General features: G+C 38.3%; 2 protein-coding genes across 2 annotated transcripts; one reads left to right on the top strand and one right to left on the bottom strand.

The window, feature by feature from the left end:
- The first annotated feature begins 14,487 nt into the window (after positions 1–14,487).
- LOC114409243 (nucleobase-ascorbate transporter 11-like) lies at positions 14,488–20,064 on the top strand. The gene is made up of 10 exons (XM_028372638.1): positions 14,488–15,482; positions 16,219–16,316; positions 16,421–16,591; positions 16,988–17,088; positions 17,323–17,458; positions 17,677–17,727; positions 17,898–18,185; positions 18,511–18,745; positions 18,975–19,258; positions 19,524–20,064. The coding sequence occupies exons 1-10, from the start codon at positions 14,888–14,890 to the stop codon at positions 19,743–19,745; spliced, it is 2,181 nt and encodes a 726-aa protein (XP_028228439.1). The 5' UTR covers positions 14,488–14,887; the 3' UTR covers positions 19,746–20,064.
- A 770-nt stretch (positions 20,065–20,834) lies between these two features.
- On the bottom strand, positions 20,835–26,314 carry LOC114409237 (putative U-box domain-containing protein 50). The gene is made up of 8 exons (XM_028372627.1): positions 25,909–26,314; positions 25,711–25,823; positions 25,340–25,464; positions 24,804–25,233; positions 24,121–24,261; positions 22,824–23,357; positions 21,663–22,370; positions 20,835–21,158 (listed from the first exon to the last, which is right to left on the bottom strand). The coding sequence occupies exons 1-8, from the start codon at positions 26,072–26,074 to the stop codon at positions 20,970–20,972; spliced, it is 2,406 nt and encodes an 801-aa protein (XP_028228428.1). The 5' UTR covers positions 26,075–26,314; the 3' UTR covers positions 20,835–20,969.
- Between the last annotated feature and the right edge of the window lie 1,192 nt (positions 26,315–27,506).

The raw sequence follows: 27,506 nt of genomic DNA, 5'->3' as shown, positions 1-27,506 counted from the left end.
GCCAACGTTGACCAATGATGTTTTTCAGCCGACATCAGGTAGGTTCTATTGGTCTGCATCGACTAAGCTATTTTTTAGTTGATATTGGATAGATTTTTTTGTTAATGTCTGCTAGGATTTTTTAGGCCAACGTTGGCTAAAAATAACATTGGTCAATGTCGTTCGAAAATGTAGAAGCAAATGACTTTGATGTTTTGATGATGATCATGATGATTTGATGCAAATGATTCAAGAATACAAGCCGCAACATCAAGATGATTACTAGTATTTTAGGAAGGGAATTCCTAATTGATTTAGCAAAGGTTTGGCCAAGTAATTTGAGTTAAACCTAACAGTTAGTATACAATAATCAAATGCCTATACATCAGGTCTACCCATACAAAAACAAAAGAGTAAACCTAACAGTTAGTCCTAGATACACCCACCCTCAAAAAGTATACAAAACTAATCCAAAAAGTTGTCCACTAGGATGAAGAGCCTCCGCTGATCGCCATCTCCCTCGGGCCACTATCCTCCGTAGAGTCTGCCTCAGATGCCGACATGACTTCCTCGGGAGAATCCACCTCAAGAAGTGGATCCTCATCACCCTCTAGAAAGTCAAGGGCATCCACAGCAGGCTCAGGAGGTAGCTCCTCCAGGTCCTCCTCAGGGTCTTCCTCGGATGACGTTACCTCGATCACTTGAACGGGCTCCACTAGACGATATGGTGTAGGCGTGGGTAGTATCCACTCCACTGTGCGCTGAAGCGTCCGTGCAGGTTCATCTGGATGCACCAAAGAAGTAGCCGTGAATCGAATGGTGCCCCGAAATCGACACCTCGTGTTGCCTTCGAGGGTCTCCCAAGCTCCCTCTAGGCACTCCATCTCTACTCGATCACGGATTAGCTGCGCCGCCATCACGATCTACAAGAAAGAAGAGAAAGGGGTAGACTCTTTCACAAGAATCTAACTGCACTGCACACCATATGTCTCATAACCACTACATGCAAGTAAAAGGGGTATTTTAAGGCTTTCCATCTCTGGTAATCGATTACACAGCCTTGGTAATCGATTACCAGAGGCTAAACTTGAATTACACAGCCTCAGGACATGAAATATGCAATAATACACTGTGTAATCGATTACACATGCCTGGTAATCGATTACCAGTGACCCATTCCTCTGTGTAATCGATTACACAGGCTGGTAATCGATTACCAGAGGCTCCCTAAGTTTCCTGACTTCGTTTTCAAGCCTGGTAATCGATTACACCCCTTGGTAATCGATTACCAGAGACCATCTTAGCCTCCTGTCTTCAATTTTAAGCCTTGTAATCGATTACCCACCCTTAGTAATCGATTACCAGAGGCCACAATCCACATATTACACAAAATTCACAGCTGGCCAGCCACCATAAGCCTCCTTGCTTTGTGGTCTTGTTTTCCTTTTATCTGTTGACTGCCAGGAGCTCGCCTGCTTAGGTACATCACAGGTTCTCACTGACCGACTATGCCCGGGTTGGGTCGGGATTGGTCAAGCTTGGTTTTGGGCAATAGCACCCCACCTGACGTCCCCAAGGTCTCCTGACCCCCGCGACATATCTCCAGGTACCACTCTGTGGTCAACAATAAAAGCAGGAAGTTTCACCCTTCAACACTTCCTCATCTCAAGCTTGTAGGATTATGGGGTACCCATCACATGTGGTACTAGGTGGCGATCGGGCGATGGTGCACAACAAGTTTTCCACATCCACAATGCGCGCATAAACCCACCATCCCCTGTTGCCCACCTCCAACTGAGCTCACGTACTCCCACGTAGCTCATATCCTCGTTTCTCTCAACACCGGGTCCCCATCAATCCTCCCAAGCTTCCACAACATCCAAGCAAAACAACATTCAAACAGCATAAGCTATCACAGCCAAGCAAAACAGAGCAAAGGCAGAAAACTCTGCTCAACACATCAACCAAAATCACAGCTTTTCTCACTTAAAGACCACAGTAACAATTCCTTTGATCCAAACCGTTAACCGTTGGATCGACTCCAAAATTTTACTGGAAGTCTATAGTGCATAAGCCTACATTTTGACCGTTGGGATCTACTAGGAAACATCCAGAACTCATTCTGTACTACTCTTTCCACAACCAACCACACACAAGCATTTTCTGCACCAAGCTAAAATCCTGCTGCACCTATTTTGACAGCAAAATTCTGCATAAGTGCAGATTTCGAAAATCACACTTCCCCTCATCCAATCTTGCTCAAATCAAATCCTACAAGTCCCAAATCATGTACCAAACATGTCTAAACCAAAGCCAAGCTTCAAACCACAGCAACACAAAATCTAGGTGTCCAAAACCCCTCAATTCAATGACTTTTCTAGGTTTGAAAGGTGAAATTTAGAATGAGGTAAATTTGAAGCAAACTCTCACCTCACACAAGTCCATAACATCAATCTAAACTTGCCCAAACTGGATTTACACCTAAAATTCCACCAAATCAAAATTTGACTCTTCAACACCCAATTTTGCCCTATAAATGGCTCTTGGTTCACTTTGGTCATTTGTTTTTCTCTCTAGCTCAGCCTAACCTTTCTCACATGTCCTAAATGACATTTCAAGCTAGTATTAACTCACTTTAACCTCCATTTACCACAGAATTCAGACTTAGCCTTCCAACTCTCAAAGTCTCACTCTTTTTCCACTCATAACATCACATTCTCACTTTCTAACCCTAGGTTAGTTCTACCCTTCATCTCTAACAGTTTTCCATCAGCAATTTCAGCATATAAACATCACAAACATCATCACAAAAACCCTAAAACAGAATGGGTATGTCTAACTCATCCAAACATGGCAATTTCAACAAGTTTTCAGCAAATGCCTTCACAAATAATCATCACACAGCAGAAAACTAACAAAACCACCCATCATATCTCCCAAAACCCTATACCCACGAAATTTAAGAGAGAAAGAAGTCCACCCAAACCTGAAATTTCGAAGTCCCACTCGTAGCCACGCACTTCACGACTCCAAAAATGCTCTCCTTTCACGATTTGGAGCATAAATGAGCACCAAAGGTTGGAGCTTTGTTGGGGTTTCAATGGAGAATGAGGGAGGAGAAAATGGCAACGTGAGGGAGAGAGAGAGCTGTCTGAAAAAGTGTGGGGGCTGAGTGAAGAGAGAGAAAATCTTTGTGGTTTTTAAATAAAAAGGGTTTTCCCTTTTTCCATTATTTTATTCAAGCTCTGCCACATGTCCCTATTTGATTGGAGCAAAAAAAAAGGGCCCACTTTCTCTTTTTGACTGTGACCCATACTCAGTCACAAAAGTGAGAAAAATCTGACCTTTGAAACGCTAAAATCCTGCCTCGGTTTGCATGCTGTTTCTCTGATTCCAGTTTCTCGCGTTTCTCTGCGTCCGCCGGGGCCAGTTTTCGAAAGCAAGCAATATATATATATCAAAACGCTCAGAATAAAACCCCGAGCGTGGTTCAGAGGTTGGTTTCGTTAAATTTTAAGTCGCACGCAAAACAATGATTTTTAACTAATTAATTAAGAATTAACCCATAACCTCCCAGTTATGGATTTCTCTTCCTTAATTAGTCTAACCCGCGTATCTTGCCCCTACTATTCCTACCCTTACCAAGAACATATATGCATATACACTGAATAATACATATATATATATATATATATATATATATATATATATATATATATATATATATATATATAATCATTCAAAATACATCGTTTCCAAAAATTCCGGGTAGAAATTTCCAGGATGTTACAATACTCCCACCCTTTTAGGAATTTCGTCCCCGAAATTAACTACTCGATGAACAAGCTTGGGTACAATTCTCTCATTCTATCCTCCAACTCCCATGTAGAATCACCCTCATCGGTTCCCCACTGCACCTTCACCAATGAGATCTCCTTTCCTCTCAACGACTTCATTCTTCGGTCAGTGATCTTCTGAGGTTGTGCTTTGTATGTGAGGTTATCCTTCACCTGTACCTCGTCCATTGCAAGTATATGTGATGGATCTGGGTTGTACCGTCTCAGTTGAGAGACATGAAACACAGGGTGCAAATTCGATAAACTCGGAGGTAAGGCGATATGATAAGCTACAGGCCCAATCTTCTTCAAAATCTAATACGGACCTAGATACTTGGGTGTCAACTTCCTGGCCTTAAGAGCTCTTCCGACCCCGGTTATGGGAGAAACCTTCAAAAACACATGTTCCCCTTCCTGAAAATCTAGTGGCTTCCTCCTTCTATCATAATAGCTCTTCTGCCTATCCTGAGATGCTTTTATCTTCTCTCGAATCAACTTCACTTGTTCGTTAATCTGTTGTAGCATTTCAGGTCCAAGAAATACTGCTTCTCCATCATCATACCAACAAATAGGAGTTTTGCACTTCCTTCCATATAGAGCTTCAAAAGGAGCCATACCAATACTGGCTTGGTAGCTATTGTTGTAAGTAAACTCAATCAATGGCAAACAATCCATCCAGCTACCCTGTTGCTCTATAATACACGCCCGAAGTAGATCCTCTAGAGTCTGAATGGTTCGTTCAGTCTGACCATCTGTTTGAGGATGATAAGCTGAACTAAGCTTCAGCTTTGTCCCCAAGGCTTCATGTAGACTCGTCCAAAATCGCGAAGTGAACCTCGGATCCCTGTCAGATACAATACTAGAAGGAATTCCATGCAACCTTACTACTTCCTTGATGTACAACTCCACTAGCTTCTCCATTCTATACTTCATATTCACTGGGATAAAATGAGCAGATTTGGTGAGTTGATCTACTATGACCCACACAGCATCATGTCCACGACTAGTCTTGGGTAAACTAGATACAAAATCCATAGATATGCTCCCCCATTTCCATTCCGGAATTTCCAATGGCTTCAATTCTCCTGATGGTCGCTGGTGCTCAGCCTTAGCCTTTTGACATGTCAAGCATCTTGCTACATATTCAGCTACATCTTTCTTCATGCCATGCCACCAAAAACTTCTCTTCAAATCTTGGTACATCTTAGTCATTCCTGGATGGAAACTAAGACGACTTTTATGAGCTTTTTCCAAGATCTTAACTCTCAAATCATCTAAAGATGGCACACATATCCTCCCCTTGAATCTAATTAACCCGGTTGTGTCCTTCTCAAACTCCACATCCTTATCCCCCATTACATCTAACACCTTGCCTTGTAGAAACGGGTCGCTCTCTTGAGCCTCACGTATGTGATCTACGAATTCATTGGTAATCTGCAACGCTCCCACAAATAAGCTCTTGGGTCGCACCTCGATTGCTAGATTCAGATCTCGGAACTCCTCTATCAATCTCTGCTCCAAACTCATCATAGTCGCAACATGTAAGGATTTCCGGCTTAGCGCATCGGCTACTACATTAGCCTTTCCTGGATGGTAGGAAAGTCCAAAATCATAATCCTTGAGGAACTCCATCCATCTTCGTTGCCTCATATTGAGTTCCTTCTGATCGAACAAGTATTTGAGACTCTTGTGATCACTGAAAACTTCAAAACGAGTACCGTACAAATAATGCCTCCAAATCTTTAAAGCAAAGACCACCGCTGCTAGTTCCAAGTCATGAGTCGGATAGTTAACTTCATGAGGACGTAATTGACGTGAAGCATAAGCCACTACTTTTCCCTCTTGCATCAACACACATCCCAAGCCTTGCCCGCTTGCATCGCAATACACTTCAAATGATCTCTTAGGGTCAGGCAAAATTAACACTGGAGCTGTCGTCAACCGCCTCTTCAACTCTTGGAAACTTTGATCACACTTCTCATTCCAAACAAACCTCTCATTCTTACGAGTCAACTTAGTTAGAGGCAATGCCAATTTAGAAAATCCTTCAATGAATTTTCTATAATAACCAGCTAACCCCAAGAAACTTCGAACCTCCGTTGGAGTTGTCGGTTGTTGCCACTCCATAACCGACTCCACCTTATTCGGATCTACCGCAACCCTGTCCTTAGAAATCACGTGCCCCAAGAACTGCACTTTCTCCAACCAAAATTCACATTTCGACAATTTGGCGAACAACTTCCTATCCCTCAGGATATGCAACACAATCCTCAAGTGCTTCTCATGCTCCTCCTTATTCCTCGAATACACTAGGATATCATCAATGAACACAACCACGAACTGATCCAAGTAATCATGGAATATACGGTTCATATAGTCCATGAAAATAGCCGGAGCATTAGTCACTCCAAATGGCATGACTAAATACTCGTAGTGCTCATACCGAGTCCGAAACGCAGTCTTTGGGATATCTTCCTTCTTAACTCGGATTTGATGATACCCAGATCGCAGATCGATCTTCGAAAATACCGTCGCTCCCCTCAATTGGTCAATCAAATCATCTATCCTTGGTAGAGGATATTTGTTCTTGATAGTGACCTTGTTTAACTGCCGGTAGTCTACACACATTCTCATACTTCCATCCTTCTTTTTAACCAACAAGACCGGCGCTCCCCACGGTGATGCGCTTGGACGAACAAATTGTTTGCTCAAAAGATCCTGTACTTGTGCCTTCACCTCTGCTAGTTCTACCGGAGACATTCTATAAGGCGCAATCGACACTGGATTCGCCCCAGGCACCAAGTCAATAATGAATTCCACTTCTCTCTCAGGTGGCAATTCACAAACATCATCCGGAAAAACTTCTGGAAATTCTGACACCACCGGTATACAACTAACTTCAGCGTCCTCTTCCACATACATAGAGAACAACACCATGTAAGTTCGAACATCCCCCGTTCCTTCGTTGGCCGCATCCCCTTTCAATGGTTCACTTGGAACTACATCTCCACCAAACACTAGCATCTTCTCCTTACAGTCTAGAAAGATATGGTTAGTAGATAACCAATCCATCCCCAAGATCACATCTAGATGAGCTAAAGGTAGGCAAATCAAGTCCGCCATAAAAGATCGACCCTCAACAATTATGGGACACTTCAAACACACCCGAGAGGTGGTTACAGGCTCGCTCGTCGGAGTAGACACCACCATGTCATATGGCAACTCCGTCGCACATAACCCCAACCTCTCTACACATGCATGAGATATGAAAGAATGCGTGGCACCTGAATCATAAAGTACATCTAGTAGTTTATCAGCAATCAAACACTTACCCCGTATCAAATCGTCGGAGGCAGCCGCTTCTGAACCACTCATAGCAAATACCCGAGAGGGTACTTTTGGTCTTCCACCACTAGTGTTGTTGTTGCTAACATTACCGCTCCTTGTGGAATTAGTGGGTCCACGATTGACGGTGTTAGAATTGGCCGTCACTGTTGGCCTCCCGGTCACCCTACACTCTCGAGCATAATGGCCCACCTTGCCACAAACATAGCAACGGCTCTCCTGTGTCTGCTGGAGCTGTGGGCAATTCCTCTTAAGATGCGGTCCTCCACACTGAAAGCATTGTACCCCAGTCCCCCTTGACTGGCTCATGTTGGAGGTAGCCATAGGTTGCTTCCCCTTGTTGCTAGCATACGGCTTCATCCTCTTGTTACCATTTCCCCTGAAAGGATGGTTTCTCTGAGGTCCTCCAACACCTCTAGCTTGCCTCTCCTTCATCTTGTCCTCAAAAATCCTGCACTTTGTCACCAACTGATTAAAATCCGTAATCTGCATATAACTAACCGCCTGTTGGATCTCCAACCGAAGCCCATTCTCAAACTGAGCACATAAATCTTCCTCATTCCGAGCATCTTGGTATTGAGGCCAATACTGCAGAAGCTCATTAAACTTAGCCGTGTACTCCCCAACAGACATGTTTCCTTGCTTCAAATCCAGAAATTCCCTCGCCTTCCGCTTCCTGAGATCTCGCGGGAAGTAATTCTCCAAGAACTTGTCCTTGAAAGCATTCCAAGGAATCACGCCTCCAGGTGCAACAAACGAAGGCTTCACGAACTTCCACCAATTCTCAGCCTCCCCTTGGAGCATAAATGTCGCATAAAGAACCTTATGCTCCTCAAGGCAACCCATCGCCTCGAAAATCTTTTCCGTCTCAGCTAACCACAACCTAGCACCTTCCGGATCATAGTCTCCACTGAACTTTGGCGGGTGGTTCTTACGGAAAGCCATGAGTCCCCGATACTCCGCCGGCTCCACATCACGTTCCTGCACTAGAGTTTCCAGCACAGCGGTGATGCGGTCAAGGACATCACGGTTCTGATCCCTACCACGTCCCGCCATACCTATCCTGTAGGGAAACTATTAGCACCCAAGAAATCCTAAAGAGAGAGTGTACCACACAGGCTATGACAGTTATAACTACATCCTTCTCTTTATACATACTCATACACACAACAACCCTATGAATCAGTCACACATCCATGCTCAAGACAATAAGGCACAAATACACACAATGTGTGACTTAACGTCACTCCCCGAAACCTACTCTCAAGTTTCAGAGATACACAACATTCACACAGCAAGACCATAACAGGTTCACTAGAATCCAACTTTTGCTCTGATACCACCAATTGTGGCGTCCCTAAATTAATGACTGGTTTAACAGTAATAATTTAAATAACAAAAACCATGGTAATTTTTTTTTTCTTTTTCTTTTTCATTTCTTTCTCTTTTCACCATAACTAGGTTTAGAAGGAAAATCCTCACTATAAAGTCCTGAATGGCCAGTTCACAACTCTATTCGGAGTCATTTCTTTCTTACCGCTCATAATTCTCTAAATTATTTTGCTGTTTCAAAAGGAAGAATATACCAGCCATTACTTTAGGTCGTCACGTGAAAATAAAAGGATAAAATACAGTCGATAAACTCTTTTACAAATAAAGTTGCTAATGCTTTCTTTTCGAATAACAAGATCGATCATAAATGCATTCATCATTTAAAGCTGTCCAAAATATAGGAGTTTTACAAAACATATAGTGTCATCCAGAGCAAAGGTATCCACAGTGGTGGCTTCAGCCACAAGTATACAATAATCAAATGCCTATACATCAGGTCTACCCATACAAAAACAAAAGAGTAAACCTAACAGTTAGTCCTAGATACACCCACCCTCAAAAAGTATACAAAACTAATCCAAAAAGTTGTCCACTAGGATGAAGAGCCTCCGCTGATCGCCATCTCCCTCGGGCCACTATCCTCCGTAGAGTCTGCCTCAGATGCCGACATGACTTCCTCGGGAGAATCCACCTCAAGAAGTGGATCCTCATCACCCTCTAGAAAGTCAAGGGCATCCACAGCAGGCTCAGGAGGTAGCTCCTCCAGGTCCTCCTCAGGGTCTTCCTCGGATGACGTTACCTCGATCACTTGAACGGGCTCCACTAGACGATATGGTGTAGGCGTGGGTAGTATCCACTCCACTGTGCGCTGAAGCGTCCGTGCAGGTTCATCTGGATGCACCAAAGAAGTAGCCGTGAATCGAATGGTGCCCCGAAATCGACACCTCGTGTTGCCTTCGAGGGTCTCCCAAGCTCCCTCTAGGCACTCCATCTCTACTCGATCACGGATTAGCTGCGCCGCCATCACGATCTACAAGAAAGAAGAGAAAGGGGTAGACTCTTTCACAAGAATCTAACTGCACTGCACACCATATGTCTCATAACCACTACATGCAAGTAAAAGGGGTATTTTAAGGCTTTCCATCTCTGGTAATCGATTACACAGCCTTGGTAATCGATTACCAGAGGCTAAACTTGAATTACACAGCCTCAGGACATGAAATATGCAATAATACATTGTGTAATCGATTACACATGCCTGGTAATCGATTACCAGTGACCCATTCCTCTGTGTAATCGATTACACAGGCTGGTAATCGATTACCAGAGGCTCCCTAAGTTTCCTGACTTCGTTTTCAAGCCTGGTAATCGATTACACCCCTTGGTAATCGATTACCAGAGACCATCTTAGCCTCCTGTCTTCAATTTTAAGCCTTGTAATCGATTACCCACCCTTAGTAATCGATTACCAGAGGCCACAATCCACATATTACACAAAATTCACAGCTGGCCAGCCACCACAAGCCTCCTTGCTTTGTGGTCTTGTTTTCCTTTTATCTGTTGACTGCCAGGAGCTCGCCTGCTTAGGTACATCACAGGTTCTCATTGACCGACTATGCCCGGGTTGGGTCGGGATTGGTCAAGCTTGGTTTTGGGCAATAGCACCCCACCTGACGTCCCCAAGGTCTCCTGACCCCCGCGACATATCTCCAGGTACCACTCTGTGGTCAACAATAAAAGCAGGAAGTTTCACCCTTCAACACTTCCTCATCTCAAGCTTGTAGGATTATGGGGTACCCATCACATGTGGTACTAGGTGGCGATCGGGCGATGGTGCACAACAAGTTTTCCACATCCACAATGCGCGCATAAACCCACCATCCCCTGTTGCCCACCTCCAACTGAGCTCACGTACTCCCACGTAGCTCATATCCTCGTTTCTCTCAACACCGGGTCCCCATCAATCCTCCCAAGCTTCCACAACATCCAAGCAAAACAACATTCAAACAGCATAAGCTATCACAGCCAAGCAAAACAAAGCAAAGGCAGAAAACTCTGCTCAACACATCAACCAAAATCACAGCTTTTCTCACTTAAAGACCACAGTAACAATTCCTTTGATCCAAATCGTTAACCGTTGGATCGACTCCAAAATTTTACTGGAAGTCTATAGTGCATAAGCCTACATTTTGACCGTTGGGATCTACTAGGAAACATCCAGAACTCATTCTGTACTACTCTTTCCACAACCAACCACACACAAGCATTTTCTGCACCAAGCTAAAATCCTGCTGCACCTATTTTGACAGCAAAATTCTGCATAAGTGCAGATTTCGAAAATCACACTTCCCCTCATCCAATCTTGCTCAAATCAAATCCTACAAGTCCCAAATCATGTACCAAACATGTCTAAACCAAAGCCAAGCTTCAAACCACAGCAACACAAAATCTAGGTGTCCAAAACCCCTCAATTCAATGACTTTTCTAGGTTTGAAAGGTGAAATTTAGAATGAGGTAAATTTGAAGCAAACTCTCACCTCACACAAGTCCATAACATCAATCTAAACTTGCCCAAACTGGATTTACACCTAAAATTCCACCAAATCAAAATTTGACTCTTCAACACCCAATTTTGCCCTATAAATGGCTCTTGGTTCACTTTGGTCATTTGTTTTTCTCTCTAGCTCAGCCTAACCTTTCTCACATGTCCTAAATGACATTTCAAGCTAGTATTAACTCACTTTAACCTCCATTTACCACAGAATTCAGACTTAGCCTTCCAACTCTCAAAGTCTCACTCTTTTTCCACTCATAACATCACATTCTCACTTTCTAACCCTAGGTTAGTTCTACCCTTCATCTCTAACGGTTTTCCATCAGCAATTTCAGCATATAAACATCACAAACATCATCACAAAAACCCTAAAACAGAATGGGTATGTCTAACTCATCCAAACATGGCAATTTCAACAAGTTTTCAGCAAATGCCTTCACAAATAATCATCACACAGCAGAAAACTAACAAAACCACCCATCATATCTCCCAAAACCCTATACCCACGAAATTTAAGAGAGAAAGAAGTCCACCCAAACCTGAAATTTCGAAGTCCCACTCGTAGCCACGCACTTCACGACTCCAAAAATGCTCTCCTTTCACGATTTGGAGCATAAATGAGCACCAAAGGTTGGAGCTTTGTTGGGGTTTCAATGGAGAATGAGGGAGGAGAAAATGGCAACGTGAGGGAGAGAGAGAGCTGTCTGAAAAAGTGTGGGGGCTGAGTGAAGAGAGAGAAAATCTTTGTGGTTTTTAAATAAAAAGGGTTTTCCCTTTTTCCATTATTTTATTCAAGCTCTGCCACATGTCCCTATTTGATTGGAGCAAAAAAAAGGGCCCACTTTCTCTTTTTGACTGTGACCCATACTCAGTCACAAAAGTGAGAAAAATCTGACCTTTGAAACGCTAAAATCCTGCCTCGGTTTGCGTGCTGTTTCTCTGATTCCAGTTTCTCGCGTTTCTCTGCGTCCGCCGGGGCCAGTTTTCGAAAGCAAGCAATATATATATCAAAACGCTCAGAATAAAACCCCGAGCGTGGTTCAGAGGTTGGTTTCGTTAAATTTTAAGTCGCACGCAAAACAATGATTTTTAACTAATTAATTAAGAATTAACCCATAACCTCCCAGTTATGGATTTCTCTTCCTTAATTAGTCTAACCCGCGTATCTTGCCCCTACTATTCCTACCCTTACCAAGAACATATATGCATATACACTGAATAATACATATATATATATATATATATATATAATCATTCAAAATACATCGTTTCCAAAAATTCCGGGTAGAAATTTCCAGGATGTTACATCAAACACTTGCATATTCAAATAAGGAATTGTGATTGATCTTCATTGTACAATCTATCTCTTTCAAGAGAGATTTCTTCTTCTTTTCTTTTTACTTCTAAAAAAGGATTAAGAGACCGAGAGTCTTTTGTTGTGAAAGAATTCTAAACACAAAGGAAGGGTTGTCCTTGTGTGTTTAGAACTTGTAAAAGGAATTTACAAGATAGTGAAACTCTCAAGCGGGTTGCTTGAGGACTGGACGTAGGCACAAGAAGTGACCGAACCAGTATAAATCAAGTTTGCATTTCTCTCTTCCCTTAAACTTCTTTTATTTATTGCTATTTATCTTTTGCCTTTAAAGAAGTTTATTCTGAATTGTCTTTTGAGTAATTCATGTTAAGGGTGCATTGTTAATCTAAAAAGAGATAGCGAAATTTTAAATTGGGGAATAGTTCTTGTTATCTTAATTCAACCCCCCCTTCTTAAGATAACTGAGGCCATTTGTCTAACAGAAAAGACCTTAGCCGGTGTTGGCCAAACAAACCCTAGCTGATGTTGGTAAAAAAATTTAACCAACATCGGCTGAAAAATAGACTCAACCAACGTTAGCCAAAAAATAGTCCTGACTGATGCCAACTAACAAATATTCCCGACATACTTTGACAAAAAAACCCTATTTGATGTCGACCGAAAAATAGTCTTGGTTGATGTCGGTTTAAAAACATCACTGGTTGTGATCATGCAAAACAACCCTAGTTAAAATTATCAATATTTTGTATTTATAAATTATTAAAAATTGAAAATATTTTTTAATTAATATTTCAAAATTAGATTGTGTTTATTTTCTATAAAGTTCAATATTAACATTTCATCTATTTAAAATATAAAATTAAAATTTTACATATAGAGAAAATTGAATTGTCCTATCTAAACAATGAATTTAAAATAAAAGAAATTTGAATTAATTTATTTAAACTTTTGAAAAATAAAAAAAATTAAAATAAAAATAATTCAAATTTTGAACATTTCAAATTCCTTTAAATTTTGAAATTTCTAATCCAAATGGTAATGTTTTTACTGCAATTCTGTCCTTCATAAGGATAAAGTGTAATGTTTTTTTAGGCCAGTTTTAGTAAAATAAAAAATTGTGAAACTTGTGTTTCAACTTTCGCATTAGTGAATTATACACCGCTACTAAAATTTGAGAAAACACAAAACATGGCAGAGTTGTTTGGTGATAGTAGAGATATAGGAAATTTTCTAGAGCTTTTGGTAGAAAGAAGTTGATAATTTTGCATAAAATTTATTATTATTGGGTTTTTTGGTGGTTGCGAAAACATTGGAAAGCATAAAATTCATTGTTGGGTTATTTGGTGGTTGTGGAAGAAAAATGGGGGAAAATGGAGGATTTTAACTAAAAGGAGAAGAAGGATAAATTTACATGAAATTGTAATTGCAAGAAAGGTACAAATTAAATACGAGTATCCATTTAGCATGAAAGAAACAAAAATTGAAATTGAGATTGAGAAATTAAGAATGAGAATGAGAATTGTTGTACAAAGTTTGATCACGGACGACAATTTATAGATTCCCACTTTCCCAAATTTTGCAATTTTTAATCTAAAAAAGTTGTAAGAAAAAATATGAATACGACAATAAAGTCTTCAAATTAACCAAAAGAATCAATTTTATTCTTTATATAAAATATGAATTAATTTCTTATTAATTAGAACAATTGTTAACAACTTTAAAAATTATCAACCATTACTTTTTTCACCAACTTGAACTACTTACACACAATAAATATTACACTCAACAACTTGAATTACTTTAGAAACCTTTGAACAAACATAATCTCAAGGTAAAAAAGTAATATATGCATGAAAAGTGTCAATCTTGGATCATATAAAAATGATTTTTTTATATTTAAATCCAACCTTATTAATTAATTATTTTATTTGAACGATATATATAATGTTATGTTGTAAAATGCAATTTATTTTAACAGAAATTAAGTAATTATCATCGCCGTGAGTAAACTTGGGATTGGACCGATTTAGCTCTGTTCTTTGCATCACGTCACCATCATCGTGTTCATGTGCTAATCAATTGAAGTGAACAACTCCACTCCTTGAGCTTGCAATTGGTTAAAGCAGCAGAAGATTACTTGAACCAGAAGCAAAGAGCCAAAACATTGTAAATAAATCTCATCATTCCCACCGAATAAAAAAAATGACGCAGATTCAACAAAACAGAATTTGTCTGATTCAAGGGCCCAAAAGAGAGAGAGAAAATGGAAACAAGTTTGGCTTGGCTGGTTGGTACCTTCTTCGCTCATTCAGCTGCTACATTACACTACACTTAACACTTCCTTTATCAACGGTCATTCTATAGGGACGTTTCGGTAAATTCCACTCCCTCCTTCGTTCCACCGTCGCTATCAACTGTTTCACACTGAACTCCCTTCTTCGTTTTCACACCATTTTACTTCTACTGTGCCTCCAAAAATCTCATCTTTCTTCTTTATACCGAATTGGGTAGAGTTCATCAGTGACAATGGAAACTGGGTCGAAATCAGAATCACTGAACAGAAACGTGGCGATGAGTGTGAGGGGTGGCACTGGGAAGAAGAAACAGCAGGGTGGTATAGCTGGCAAAGTGGACTCTTTTGTGCCGAGAAGTGAGCACAACCCGCGAGAGTTACGGTCGTGGGCGAAAAGAACGGGTTTTGTTTCTGATTACTCGGGGGAAGCAGGGACAAGTGGGAGTGCAAAGTTTGAAGCTTTAGAGAGGAGAAGAGAAGGGTCATCTCCGAAGATAGAGATAGATCCGGTGGTGGGGAGAACGAGGCAAAACGAGATCGTACCAGAGTCTCATGGAGGTGCAACGAGGGGTGAGAATGGTGCTGTTTTCGATGGGAGGGGGAGGAAAGAGAAGGAGAATGAGGGTGGTGAGAGGAAAGTTGGTTTCAATGGGAATGGGAATGGGCATGGAGTGTCTGCAGTTGCTCCTGTGAATGAGGAAAAGGAGGGGGAGGAGGGAAATGGGGATGTTAAGGTCAATGTGTTTCCAGAAGGGGAGGAGGTTGGTGATGGAGGGTGGCAGGGACCGTTGGGATTGAAGTGCGGGCTCAAAGAAAATCCGGGGATTGGTTAGTTTGTGTTCTTCTTTTTCACACTTGATTTGTTTGGTTTTTTTTTGTCAGTCTATGTTTTAGAATGCTAGTTTTGGATGGTTTGAAAATTTTATGGTTGGACTTGAATGCGTGTGGAAAAATTCATGTCTCTAGGGAGTGTGTTTTTTTTATCTTTATAATTTTTGAGCTGGATAATGCTGTATGTTCAGCAATGTGAATGCCTGAATGGTATGTTGCTTACTACTTCCTATGTTTGGATGTTCTGAAGCTTGTTAGTAGGTTCATTTATATCTTCGTGAATTGGTCTGTGGGTGATGAGTACTATCTTGTTTAAAAATAGGGAGGATGGTATGAGTGTTATTTGCATTGGATTTTGGCTTGAATGCTATCAACTTCTTTAATCTCTAGTTGCTACTGTTCTTTTCCATGACTGATTGAAGATCCCTTCCATAGATGAGAGAATATGAATGTGAAAAAAATTAGGGGAGAGAGAGAGCGAGAAAGAATGTCTACAATTTATAGGAATTTATAGAATTATTTACGCAGGCATGGAAAGCTAAATTCCATGCCCCTCCCCCTTATAAACATGATCTTTATCTTAGAATATCAGTCTTCAGATCTGTTGGATACAACTAGGCCAAAAGTTATGGCTGTAACTAACAAGATGGGGTGCTTACATAATCATGTTGCTGTAACTTGCCAAATTATTATTACCTCGTTTTTACTTACATACTGGCATTTCTAATTGCAGTATCTCTTATCTATTATGGCCTGCAGCACTATCTATCATTGGCTGGTTCTCTTGTATTGATCCCATTAGTCATGATACCTGTCATGGGTGGAACAGATGTAAGCATATGCTGTTATTTACTGTTTGCTACCTGTTACTCTAAGAAAATCGATAGTTTTTCATATTCTTGTCTATTCACTTTTACATTAATTGCTGATGACAGAAGGATACTGCTACCGTAATTTCTACAATGCTGTTTCTTTCTGGCATCACGACTATTCTGCACTCCTACCTTGGTACTCGACTGCCTTTAGTTCAAGGGAGCTCATTTGTGTATTTAGCACCTGCATTAGTTATCATAAATGCCCAAGAATATCGGAATCTTACCGAACATGTAAGCTCATTACTTAATTGACAGACACAAAATGTTAATTCATTAACACATCACTTTAGGCTCTTTCAGTTTAGTCATACAAAATTATATCAAGTAATCTAAATCTGTAAACTATCTGCATTTTGAAATACAATTACTTCAGAAAATATAGTTAGGAGTTAATTTTCACATGGCTTGCAATGTTTTAAATTATACATATTTGAATCACCACAGCATAATTTTCCTTTATCCTTTCTGCTATTGTGTATCTGTTAACTCTTAATAGATTTCTGCATTGCCAGTTTTTGTCAACACTAACAGAACATGGACCTGTTATTCATAAATTACATTAAACTTTGGGTTTTATTCTGTTAGTTTGGATATATTCTCATTAAAGCCTGTATATTTTATTTGCAGAAATTTAGACACATAATGAGGGAACTCCAAGGAGCTATAATTGTAGGTTCAGTATTCCAATGTATCCTGGGATTTAGTGGTTTAATGTCTATTCTACTGAGGTAAGAATTTACTTGCCATATCATATGTCCGTAAATATCTTTTGTATTGTGTTCAATTTAGAAATTTTTTGTAGTTTGCTGCTCTGTTGCCTTGCTAAACATTTACGATGGCTGAGCATTAACACACGAAATAAACATCTGCATAGAGCAATGAAGTCATAGAAGCTACTGAACTTTTATCTAATGAGGGTTGTAAACACTTGAGTCTAATCTGTTAATTCTTTACACTTTTAGGTTAATCAATCCAATTGTGGTTGCCCCAACTGTTGCTGCTGTAGGTTTAGCATTCTTCAGCTATGGATTTCCACAAGCAGGCACTTGCCCAGAAATTACTATTCCACAGATAGCGCTGGTTCTAATATTCACTCTGGTGTGTCATGTTTTACATTTCAAGCAGCACCAAATTAATACAGGATATTTGATATCAGAAAAGGCTTTCTAATGATTATAATTTGTAAAGTCTTCTTGTATGTTTGAGGCTTTCTGTTGAATTTTGTAAACAGTTTTTTATTTTTTTTTATTTTATATATTAAATGATTTCAGCAGTGTTCAAAAACTCATTATTACTTCTTTTTGTCTTGTTTGAAGTATCTTCGAGGAATATCTATCTTTGGGCGCCACTTATTTCGAATTTATGCTGTAAGTGTCGTAAATTAAGACGTTACTTGTTCATTTTTCATATTGATGAGCTATGCTATGCTTTCATTATAGTTTTTCGTGTGAGTAACTGTGGAGAGTGTTGACTAAGTCTTTCCTTTAGCATGCGTGTATTTAATAATAAATTCTTATAACATTTTTAATATTTTCAGGTTCCCTTGAGTTTGACTATAATTTGGATCTATGCGTCCTTTTTAACAGCTGGTGGAGCATATAATTACAAAGGATGCAATCCAGATATACCAAGTTCAAACATTTTGTTGGATGCATGTAGAAAACATGCATATACCATGAAGCATTGCAGGACTGATGTTTCCAATGCATTGTCTACTGCTGCATGGGTCAGAATGCCATACCCTTTACAGTGGGGTATCCCTATTTTCCATTTTAGGACTTCCATAATCATGGTCATAGTGTCACTGGTTGCCTCTGTGGATTCAGTAAGTATCATATTTAAATGCTCTCAATTCCAAATTATCTTCTGTTTTAGACTGAAATTCAAATTGGAGGTAGCAAAATCTTCACAAATGTGTTAAAGATATATTTCTTAAATTGAAGAAAGTGGTTCACATGCACACCCACACACAGAACTATCCTAATTTATATGGGTTTAGGCAAAACTGAAGGTCCCTGGCTTCTGAATATGATTGATTTTCTTAGACTTGAAAGGCATGATTATTGTCAAGGTTCATTAAGATGAATTGTCATGTTGAAAAACCTAAATATTAAATAGGAGATGAAACCTTATGTAATTGTGACTATCAGGTTGGAACTTATCGTGCTACATCTCTGCAAGTTAATTCGAGGCCTCCAACTCCCGGAGTTGTGAGCCGAGGAATTGCTCTTGAGGGTTTCTGTAGTATATTGGCTGGTCTTTGGGGTTCTGGTACTGGGGCAACAACCTTGACAGAAAACATGCACACAATTGACGTAACAAAGGTGGCAAGTCGGAAGGTAGTGGTAGTTGGAGCAGCTTTCTTGATCATGTTCTCATTTATAGGTAAAATAACAACACTTGGAGAAAAAATCCATAATTGAATTCTATAGTCTTGTCCAACTTAATATGTTTTCATTCCTCTCCATCATTCTGGCTGAGATGGATCTAAGGATGTGCAGTGGTTTCATTTTGGTTCATTAGAGTCTCAAAATATGACTGTTAATATAAGATAGATTGTATGTACACAGGCTACTTTGTTGTTTTGTCCGATCTCTGATGCTTTATTTTGTAGGAAAAGTGGGTGCCCTTCTTGCTTCCATTCCACTGGCCTTGGCTGCTTCTGTACTATGTTTCATGTGGGCTCTTACTGCAGCATTGGGCCTCTCTAATTTACAGTATAGTCAATCTGCCAGCTTCAGGAACATAACAATAGTTGGAGTTTCACTGTTCCTTGGCATGTCTATCCCTGCTTATTTTCAACAATACCAAGCTGAATCAAGTCTGGTACTGCCCAGTTATCTGGTTCCTTATGCAGCAGCAGCATCAAGTGGGCCATTCCGTTCAGGCATAAAGCAAGTAAGTACCTTTTGCCTTAAAATGTAAAAAAAAGGAACAAACAAAAGAAAGACTGGCTGTATAACTTATAGATGAATATGCCCATACTAACGGATTTAATTCACAAGCCTCTAACATCCTAACGGATTTATCCTGATTGAAACTGGTATCATGTAAATTTGTCCTTAATGACAAATCTTTACTTTTGCTTGATTTTCTTGTAAATTCAGCTATTATAACTTATTTCCTCTTCTGATGAATATGAATTATATTTTCTATGTTCAAGCTTGATTTTGCAATCAATGCTCTTATGTCCTTGAACATGGTGGTTACACTGTTGGTGGCATTCCTACTGGACAACACTGTCCCTGGCAGTCAAGAAGAACGAGGGGTGTACCAATGGTCGCGAGCAGAAGACATTGCCACTGATCCCTCACAACAATCCGAATATTCGCTGCCAAAGAAAGTAGCCCGGTGTTGTTGTCGTTTCAAATGCTTGGGAGTCTAATGCTTGGTTCACTCTCACATTTTAATCCTGGTAACATTCCTTCAAGAAAAAGGCCACTCCCAGGATATGTCCATTATTCCTTTATTCTCTTCCGTGGGACTGGAAGATGTTGCAGTTCATGAAGACAAAGGTAAATTATACAAGGATGTGTAATATAACTATAGTGACATTAGATTGGTGATAGGCTGATAGCTATAGAATATTTGTTATGCTTCGAAATTTCATAGTTGATAGTTGTTTCACACGTCAATTGTCTGCTGAAAAAAAAAAAAGTGTACTCACTTACTTATTGAGTTAATACTGAAAAGAGTTGTTGTTACGGCGGTCATCTTTAAATTCGAATTGATCCAAATCAATCCAAACAGTTTGGATTGAATAACTTTTGTATTTGGATCAGACTCAAATCGTACAAATCAAACCCATTGAGTTTTGGATTAGGTCAAGGGTTTGAATATCTAGACCCACTACTTACTGACCTGATACATTGACCAGTTAATTTGTATTAAATTATTATTATTATTATTAATATATAAGTAATTGGTTAAAATCTATTGTAACAAAGATGATTGTAGATCTATTTTAATTTTAATTTGTTTTAAACTATTTTAGTTTTAGTCGAAATTTTAATTGCATTACTCATTTGATTATTTGAAAACATTGAAATTTTCAATTAGTTTATGGGTTTTTAGGTTTTATGAGTGTGGTATTTGTTTATTATATTTTAATTTTTAAACCAAATTTAACATAATGTTACTCTATGTGATGATGATGACAAATTGACGATAATATGATTCCTCCTATGATTTTTTAAACTATTTGACTACACGTAATAATTATAAGTAATGTATAATGTATTTCATTTAATAAAAAATTTAGTTTATAAAAAATATTTCATTTAAAAAAATAAATAAAATTAAATGTTTTAACCTTTCGATTCAACCCAATCCAAATCGTTTACAAACGGATTAATTTAGGTTGAGTTTCATTTTTTTTAAAAAAAATTGATCTAAACTAACTCATTTAAATTTTTGATCGAATTGTGAACTTAATCCAAACCAACCTGTTAATTGTTGATTGTTGTAGGAGGAATTATCAAAACAAAGAATGGTAAGTTAGAAAGATTTTAGACTTGAACCTGCCCATGAATCATTAACTCAACTGGTTATTGTTTAAGTAACAAGTGTATTAAAGAGCGTGTTGTTAGTATTTCAATCCGAAGCTAACTCAGGTTGATTTGTTGGTCTGCCAGTCCTCAATTAGGGAACGAAGGGTATGATTAGGGGTGAGGAAAGTGTGCTTCAGCCTCAAATTTGTCACTGGTGATGTGTCACGTCCCGATTGCAGCCAGTGTTCTATTGCTTCTAGCTCATAAGAAAATCCATCTGCTGCCACGTGTGGGTTTTTCATTACCTCCTGCATGCAGAGCCAACAACACAAGAACACAACCTTAAGTTCAAGGATTATTAGCAAACATAAAATGCAACTCCACTTTTGCCTGTCCGTTCAAACATTATGTGCAGGACTCAACATATGATCATTCTTGATATCTCTTGGCTAGTGGCTTTTTCGAATTTTATCAGGATTAGTCATGAAACTTGCAACATATCACAGACATTACAAATAAATAAAGGAAAAATCATACTATTTAGCTAGCTAGGAGAAATACTTAGCTACTTGTAGGAGAAGAAAATGAGAAATTAAAATAAATTAAATTTTTATAAAGTAAAATCAACTAATGCACCTAAATTTTATAGATTTATTTATTTAACTTCTCTAAAAGTAAAGGGTTATTTTAGTAAGAAAGTTTAATATTGCATTATATTTTATCTTCTTGTTTTCTTATCTTATAAATACTCATAAAGAAGCTTATAACATGGTCTAACTCATTAAAAAAAATTAAAAGATCAAGAGGGTAACCTGAAGTATGGGACAAAGGAAAACACTAGGCACATCACTGGATCCCTCTCTATTTATACATCCACCATTAATGTTTGTCTTTCGCCTTTCCCTTCCAACAATTTCATCCCCCTTTCTTCTTATCTCATTGAGTTCCTCTAAAACCCTTGCAATGCTCAATTCCAAGTTGGGCTCGCTTTTGATGGACATGCACCTCATAGCCAGGCCCGCAAGTTCCCTTGCTAGATCCAATGGCCATTGTCCAGCCATCTCATCAAGAACGCCACCCAAAGCCTCTCTATCTATAGCTACCGTCATCACCTCCTCAACGAGCCCAGCCCAATTTCTTCCAGTTAGAAGGTGCATTAACAAAGCCCCTATGGCCCGCAAATCTGACTCAATATTACAATGTTCATCATGGCATTCATGGAGCCCAAAGCCCGTGATCTTTGCAATCAAATGGCGGTCTAGGAGGATTTTCGATGGGGTCAAATGACAATGAATAGCGGGCCTTGGCTCAGCTGCATTGAGAAAGCCCAGGCCCGAACAAACTTCTGTGGCTATTCGTATTCGGTCATGCCATCGTAAGGTTCGGTTTCTTCTCCTAGAAAACAGCATGTCTCGTAAGCTTCCATTGCGCATGTATTCCAAAACTATGCATTTGGGCTCGGAGCAAAAGCCAACCATGGCAACCAGATGAGGTTGCCTAATATCACCAAGAAGCCTCACCTGAAATATGCGGTGTAAATTAGTAAATTCAAGCTGAGACAGAATTTTATAATTATTTCGAGGAAAAAACTATTTGAAAATTCTATATAACAAGAAATTTTGGAAACAAAATTAACATGATCATTGAACATATGTCATCATGGGTCAGACACAATTAGTTCAATATTTGAATTGAATTGGGGGAATTTATAGGACACCCAACAAATACTTTTCACTTTTTTAACCTATCGTTATAATGTGTTTATTAATTCAATTGATTTGAATATTCTATTAATACCACAAATGAGTAGCATATTATTAAACCCCACAGAAGATTACATTTCATAACTATTTTTGATATTGTTTTTCAACTAGAATTAGAGCTTCATTTAGTAATTCCTCTAATAAAAAAAATACATTAAAGATTAACACAATCAAAGAAAAGAAATTGATGTGAAATACTTATATTTGTACCTTGGATTGGAAATGTTGGGGTGACAAAGAAGGCAGCATCTTGATAGCAACAGTGGAATGGTTAAAGCGTCCCCTATACACATTGGTCCAATCCCCGCCGGACTTCAACCTGAGGCGCTCGGAGAAGTTATCCGTCGCCAACCGGAGCTCCTCCTCGGTGTACTCCCTGAACGCAAAGAACGTTGTCTCGGCGAGCCTCGCTGCCATTCCGATGGCGTCCTTCTGCTTGCAGAACTCGATCCTTCTGTTGAGCACATCCCTCTGCCGCCTCAGCTCCTCTATCTCCCTCCCCATCTCCCTCCTCTCCCCCACCGCCTTCTCCAGCTGCGTCTCCGCCCGAATCTTCGCTAACGTCCATATTTGGAGCCTGTTTGAGAGCTCCGATTGGACTTCCGTGAGCGAGCTCAGCCTCCTCTTCCTCTCTTCCACCTCCGTTCTCATCTCCTCTGTTTGCTCCTTCTCTGCGTCTGATTCCTTCTTTAGCTCCTCTCTTGCACTCACCTCTTCACGTATTCGACTTTCTAGTTCTTCGGCCTAACAAGTAGCCATTAACAGATGAGAATTTACGTGTATATGACATGCAAGCAAGAAAAAAAGAGGGATAAATCAATCCCTAGAAGGTATAGTTAGTCAAACGCTCAAATTAATCCCTAGACAAGGAAAATTATGTTTGTGATCTTTGAATGTAAAATAAAAAATTAATACTAAGGATAAAATTTAGTTGTAATTTTAATTTTTTGTTGCTACTATGCTTAACTTTTGTATAATACTTTCATATTTAATTATAATAATTTTTTAACTAATTTATGTGTCTTAACAAAAAATTAGTTAATTTACTTAATCACATTAAATCTTTTAATTATTTGTATCATTATTTTAAAATTATTTTTTTATTTAGTTAATTATTTTTCATTAATGTTTGAAGAAAGAATAATTAAGGATATATAAAAAAAAATACTTAATGCATCTTATAAAAAGGAATAAAGTAATTTTTAAAAAATATTTTATAATTAGAAACAAAGAGAGTAATTCAAGTTTAGATAAAGTCATTATGTATCTTTTTCCTAATTTTTCACAAAATTATATATTCAAGGCTCAGATTCGATATAACTGATTAAATATGAATAATCTCATGTTGATATATATTCAAGGCTCACCATAAATGTAATTTTTATTATTCCTGGCTTAATGTGGCCAATGTTGTATCTTTCATTTATTGATTTGACTATTTATTAAAAACAGAGAGAGGAAAAATTTTGCATTTGTGTCACCAAGTTAAACTGATTTAGAATATTACCCGACTGTTGCATAAACAAATTGCCCATTCAGCTTTAGTATGCCTCTCTATGTTATCCTTGGCTTCTTTCCTCTTCAATTGGATGTTCTTCTGACCTTCATTAAGCTTATTTTTCAGGATCTCAATTTTTTCCTCAGTACTCTGAGTAGGAGGAGACAAAGTTAGGCAATATTTTTGACAAATCAATACACCATGCACATAATGTGAAATAACAAAGGATCAAAGGCACATATAAAGTATGTGACTATATTGTCAAACGTCTACTATTTAACAACTTTTTGTTTTTGGGTCCAAAAGCACACATAGAAAGCTAATCATGGCTTTAGAGCAAGATCAACATTTGAAAATAGCTTCCATATCTTGCAAACTAAACCGACCAAAAGTTTAAAAAAGGGTACCCTCAATTTATATTACAATATATACTTATCAAATACTAACAAGAGTCAAAGTAAGAATTCTTTAAAGAAAGATATTACATATCAAATTTAGACTTTCACAAACAGACGCCTTCTTTTTCAACAGTGTACAATAAAAACAAATTGTATTATGCATATATGTAAAAGTGAAACCAATCATCTAACAACTCCCTAGAAGAAACAAAACGAAAGGGAACAAAGAAGATAAATATTAGCATTAATCAAGGCCACATATTTGAGAAAAATATCCGTCATTGTTATAGTTACCATATTATAATTGTTCTGTTCAGTGACATGTGGCTCAATTGGTCCAATCTGTGAGTCGTCATTTTCTTGCACGCAGCTTCCTTCCTCCGGCTTCGAAGACAACAATTCTTGATAGTAATTTTCAATTTCCTGGAGGTAAAATTCCCACTGGTTTCGGTTTACAGGGGACTCCAAATTGCTTGAGGAAAGTGATGCAATTCTATCTTGTGAATCGTTGGTTTTGTCTTTGAACCACTTGTCTAACCAATCTTTGAAAGTTATCTTATCTCTCATTCTTGCAACCATGACCCCCTGATCATCCTCCATGATTTTCTCATCATTCTTCCCTCTTAAGAAAACTTGTTTCCCTCCACAAATAACGAACAATTCACAGAAAGAAGGCTTTTGCTCATGAACATGGAACAATCCATTAATAGCACCTTTAGATTTCCTGACCCATGATAAAAAAAAATGTATTAAGGAAAATAATAGAAAATTTAGCATGGCTTAAAAAAAATTCTAGAAGAAAAAGAGCAAGGAAATGAATGAAAGAGTACATGGAGGGCTTCATGAATGAAAATCCCATGACCAATTTGGTTATTCCTAGACCAAAGATCAAGTCTATGACGCGCTTTTGCATAGGTTCATCAAATTTCTCAACTTCAAGAATCTCTGCTGGCACCTGTAATATGCACAAACAGAAGACTAGAGTTAGACTAAACCATTATAACTTCATTTCATATGATCTGAGTAAAACAACAACTAAGCCTTATTGTGATGTCAGTTGCACGGATCACACGATAACATTCAGCACGATTAAAAACCAATGCTTCAGGAATTATACTACATCACTATAAGCTCATTTCACTTCATTTGATCTGAGTAATTGAACACTACTATTGAAGTACTAAAATGAACACACACTTACCTTTCCACAGAAAGCAATATACTTGGAAAGCAGCTTGTTGATTTTATCCTGCTCATCTTTCCTGAGAATTTGTAGTTTCTCCTCACTCACAGATCTTGCTGGAAGTTTCCCAACTGCCACAAAATCACAAAACTAAGCTAAACCCAATTGAATTTCAATGCTCAAAAAAATTAAAGCTGATACACAACTCCAACTTACATGGTGTATGGACATAATCCTTGGTACTATTGTGTGTGAGATGGAGAATAACAATGGAAATTGGATGAGAATTCCACTTCTTGAGAGCCCAATTCAAAGTCTTATATCCATCCTGCACATCATTCCCAACAGCAACATAGATTTTCTCGGTTTGGATTGCATCCATTTGATTGTTCCGAGCTATAAAAACTTCAACTCCCTATCAGCAACAAGAAGCAAGATGAATTCTAGTGAAACAACCCATGTCACAGTACACACCTATGATAAGGTAACAAGTTATGAATTGTGTTGATAGAGACTTTAACACTGTAGAAGGAATAAAGAAAAGGTTTGTGTATGAGAATTTTCAAAGCTTTCTTTTGGGACTTTCACAAGTGTTTGGTTTAAAGACTATTGTATTAGTGCTTTAATCGGGACTTCCAAGGGAAGAGTTGAAGGGGAGGGCCAGGTTTGGACTTTTGTGTATGGCGTGTGATGATTGACAAATGGTGCTGGGGTCGTAGTGTATGTATCATCTTCTTTGCCATTTGCTTGCATATCAACCGTAATTTCAACGGGTCCACCCTCTACCTAGAATTCACTTTTGTTCTTTTCTGGATTATGATAATAATAAACTCTTTGAAATTACTAACTTCATAAATACGTGTGATTAACTAATATGTATAACTCACAGTGTAAAAATAGTTTAACATTTTCATCTAATTATAAATCACCTCATTATAAATTATTGTTTAAATTATTTTTAAAAAATTATTTTAAAAATCAATAAACTTATCATATATAAGCCGTACAATTCTCATTTTTTGTTTGCTAATATGGATTGTCATGTACAATATAAGATTTAAATTACTCGTTTATTTTATCTCTATCGCTTTTATTTATTTGTTTTTACTTAAAATAACACTTAAATAAAAAAATCATTTTCATGTCTTATCAAGTGACTTCAAAATTATTGCTTGCATAAATTATTGTGAGGTATACACGTTTTCTAGAATTAAAATAAAAATACCACCATTTTTTATATTAGGTAATCAAGCCTTAATATTTCTTTGAATCAATTATTTGAATTTTCTTTCTTGTTTCTTTTGCTTTCTTTTGTAAAGGGAGAGTAGAGTACAGTACAGATACTCTGAAAATCATAGACTTGTCTCGTTTTCTAAGAAGGCATATAACATGCGTGGACACGGTCTAATACCCATGACATGAAAACCCAACAAGACACATGCCATTGCTTTCTGCAACCTTTTTTTTTTGTCTTTCGGATTGGCTAATCCAAATTGGTTCTTTACATTCGTGATTGGTTACACCTTTTACATTTTGAATTGACCAATGCATAAGGTAAAAAAAAATTCTGAAAAGGTGTGGAAGCAATTTTTGGGGTGCGAGAAGTAATTGCCCTGTCTACAACCAAAACATGACAAGTGCCTTGCTGGTTCTTTGACGAGGGCTATTTTTTAAGTGCCTTGCTATTCCCACAGCTCTGATTTCTAAGTTTGTTTCCAACCATTTCAAAAACATGATAAAAATACCTTTACCGGAAATATGTTTTTGTTAAATGTCTTGAAAAATCATAATAGAAATGTGTCTCTATTTTGCAT

This window comes from Glycine soja, chromosome 1 (genome assembly GCF_004193775.1).
Source record: "Glycine soja cultivar W05 chromosome 1, ASM419377v2, whole genome shotgun sequence".
Lineage (NCBI taxonomy): Eukaryota > Viridiplantae > Streptophyta > Magnoliopsida > Fabales > Fabaceae > Glycine > Glycine soja.
The sequence above is the reverse complement of the archived record's forward strand: the minus strand, read 5'-3'. Positions and strand labels throughout refer to the sequence as shown.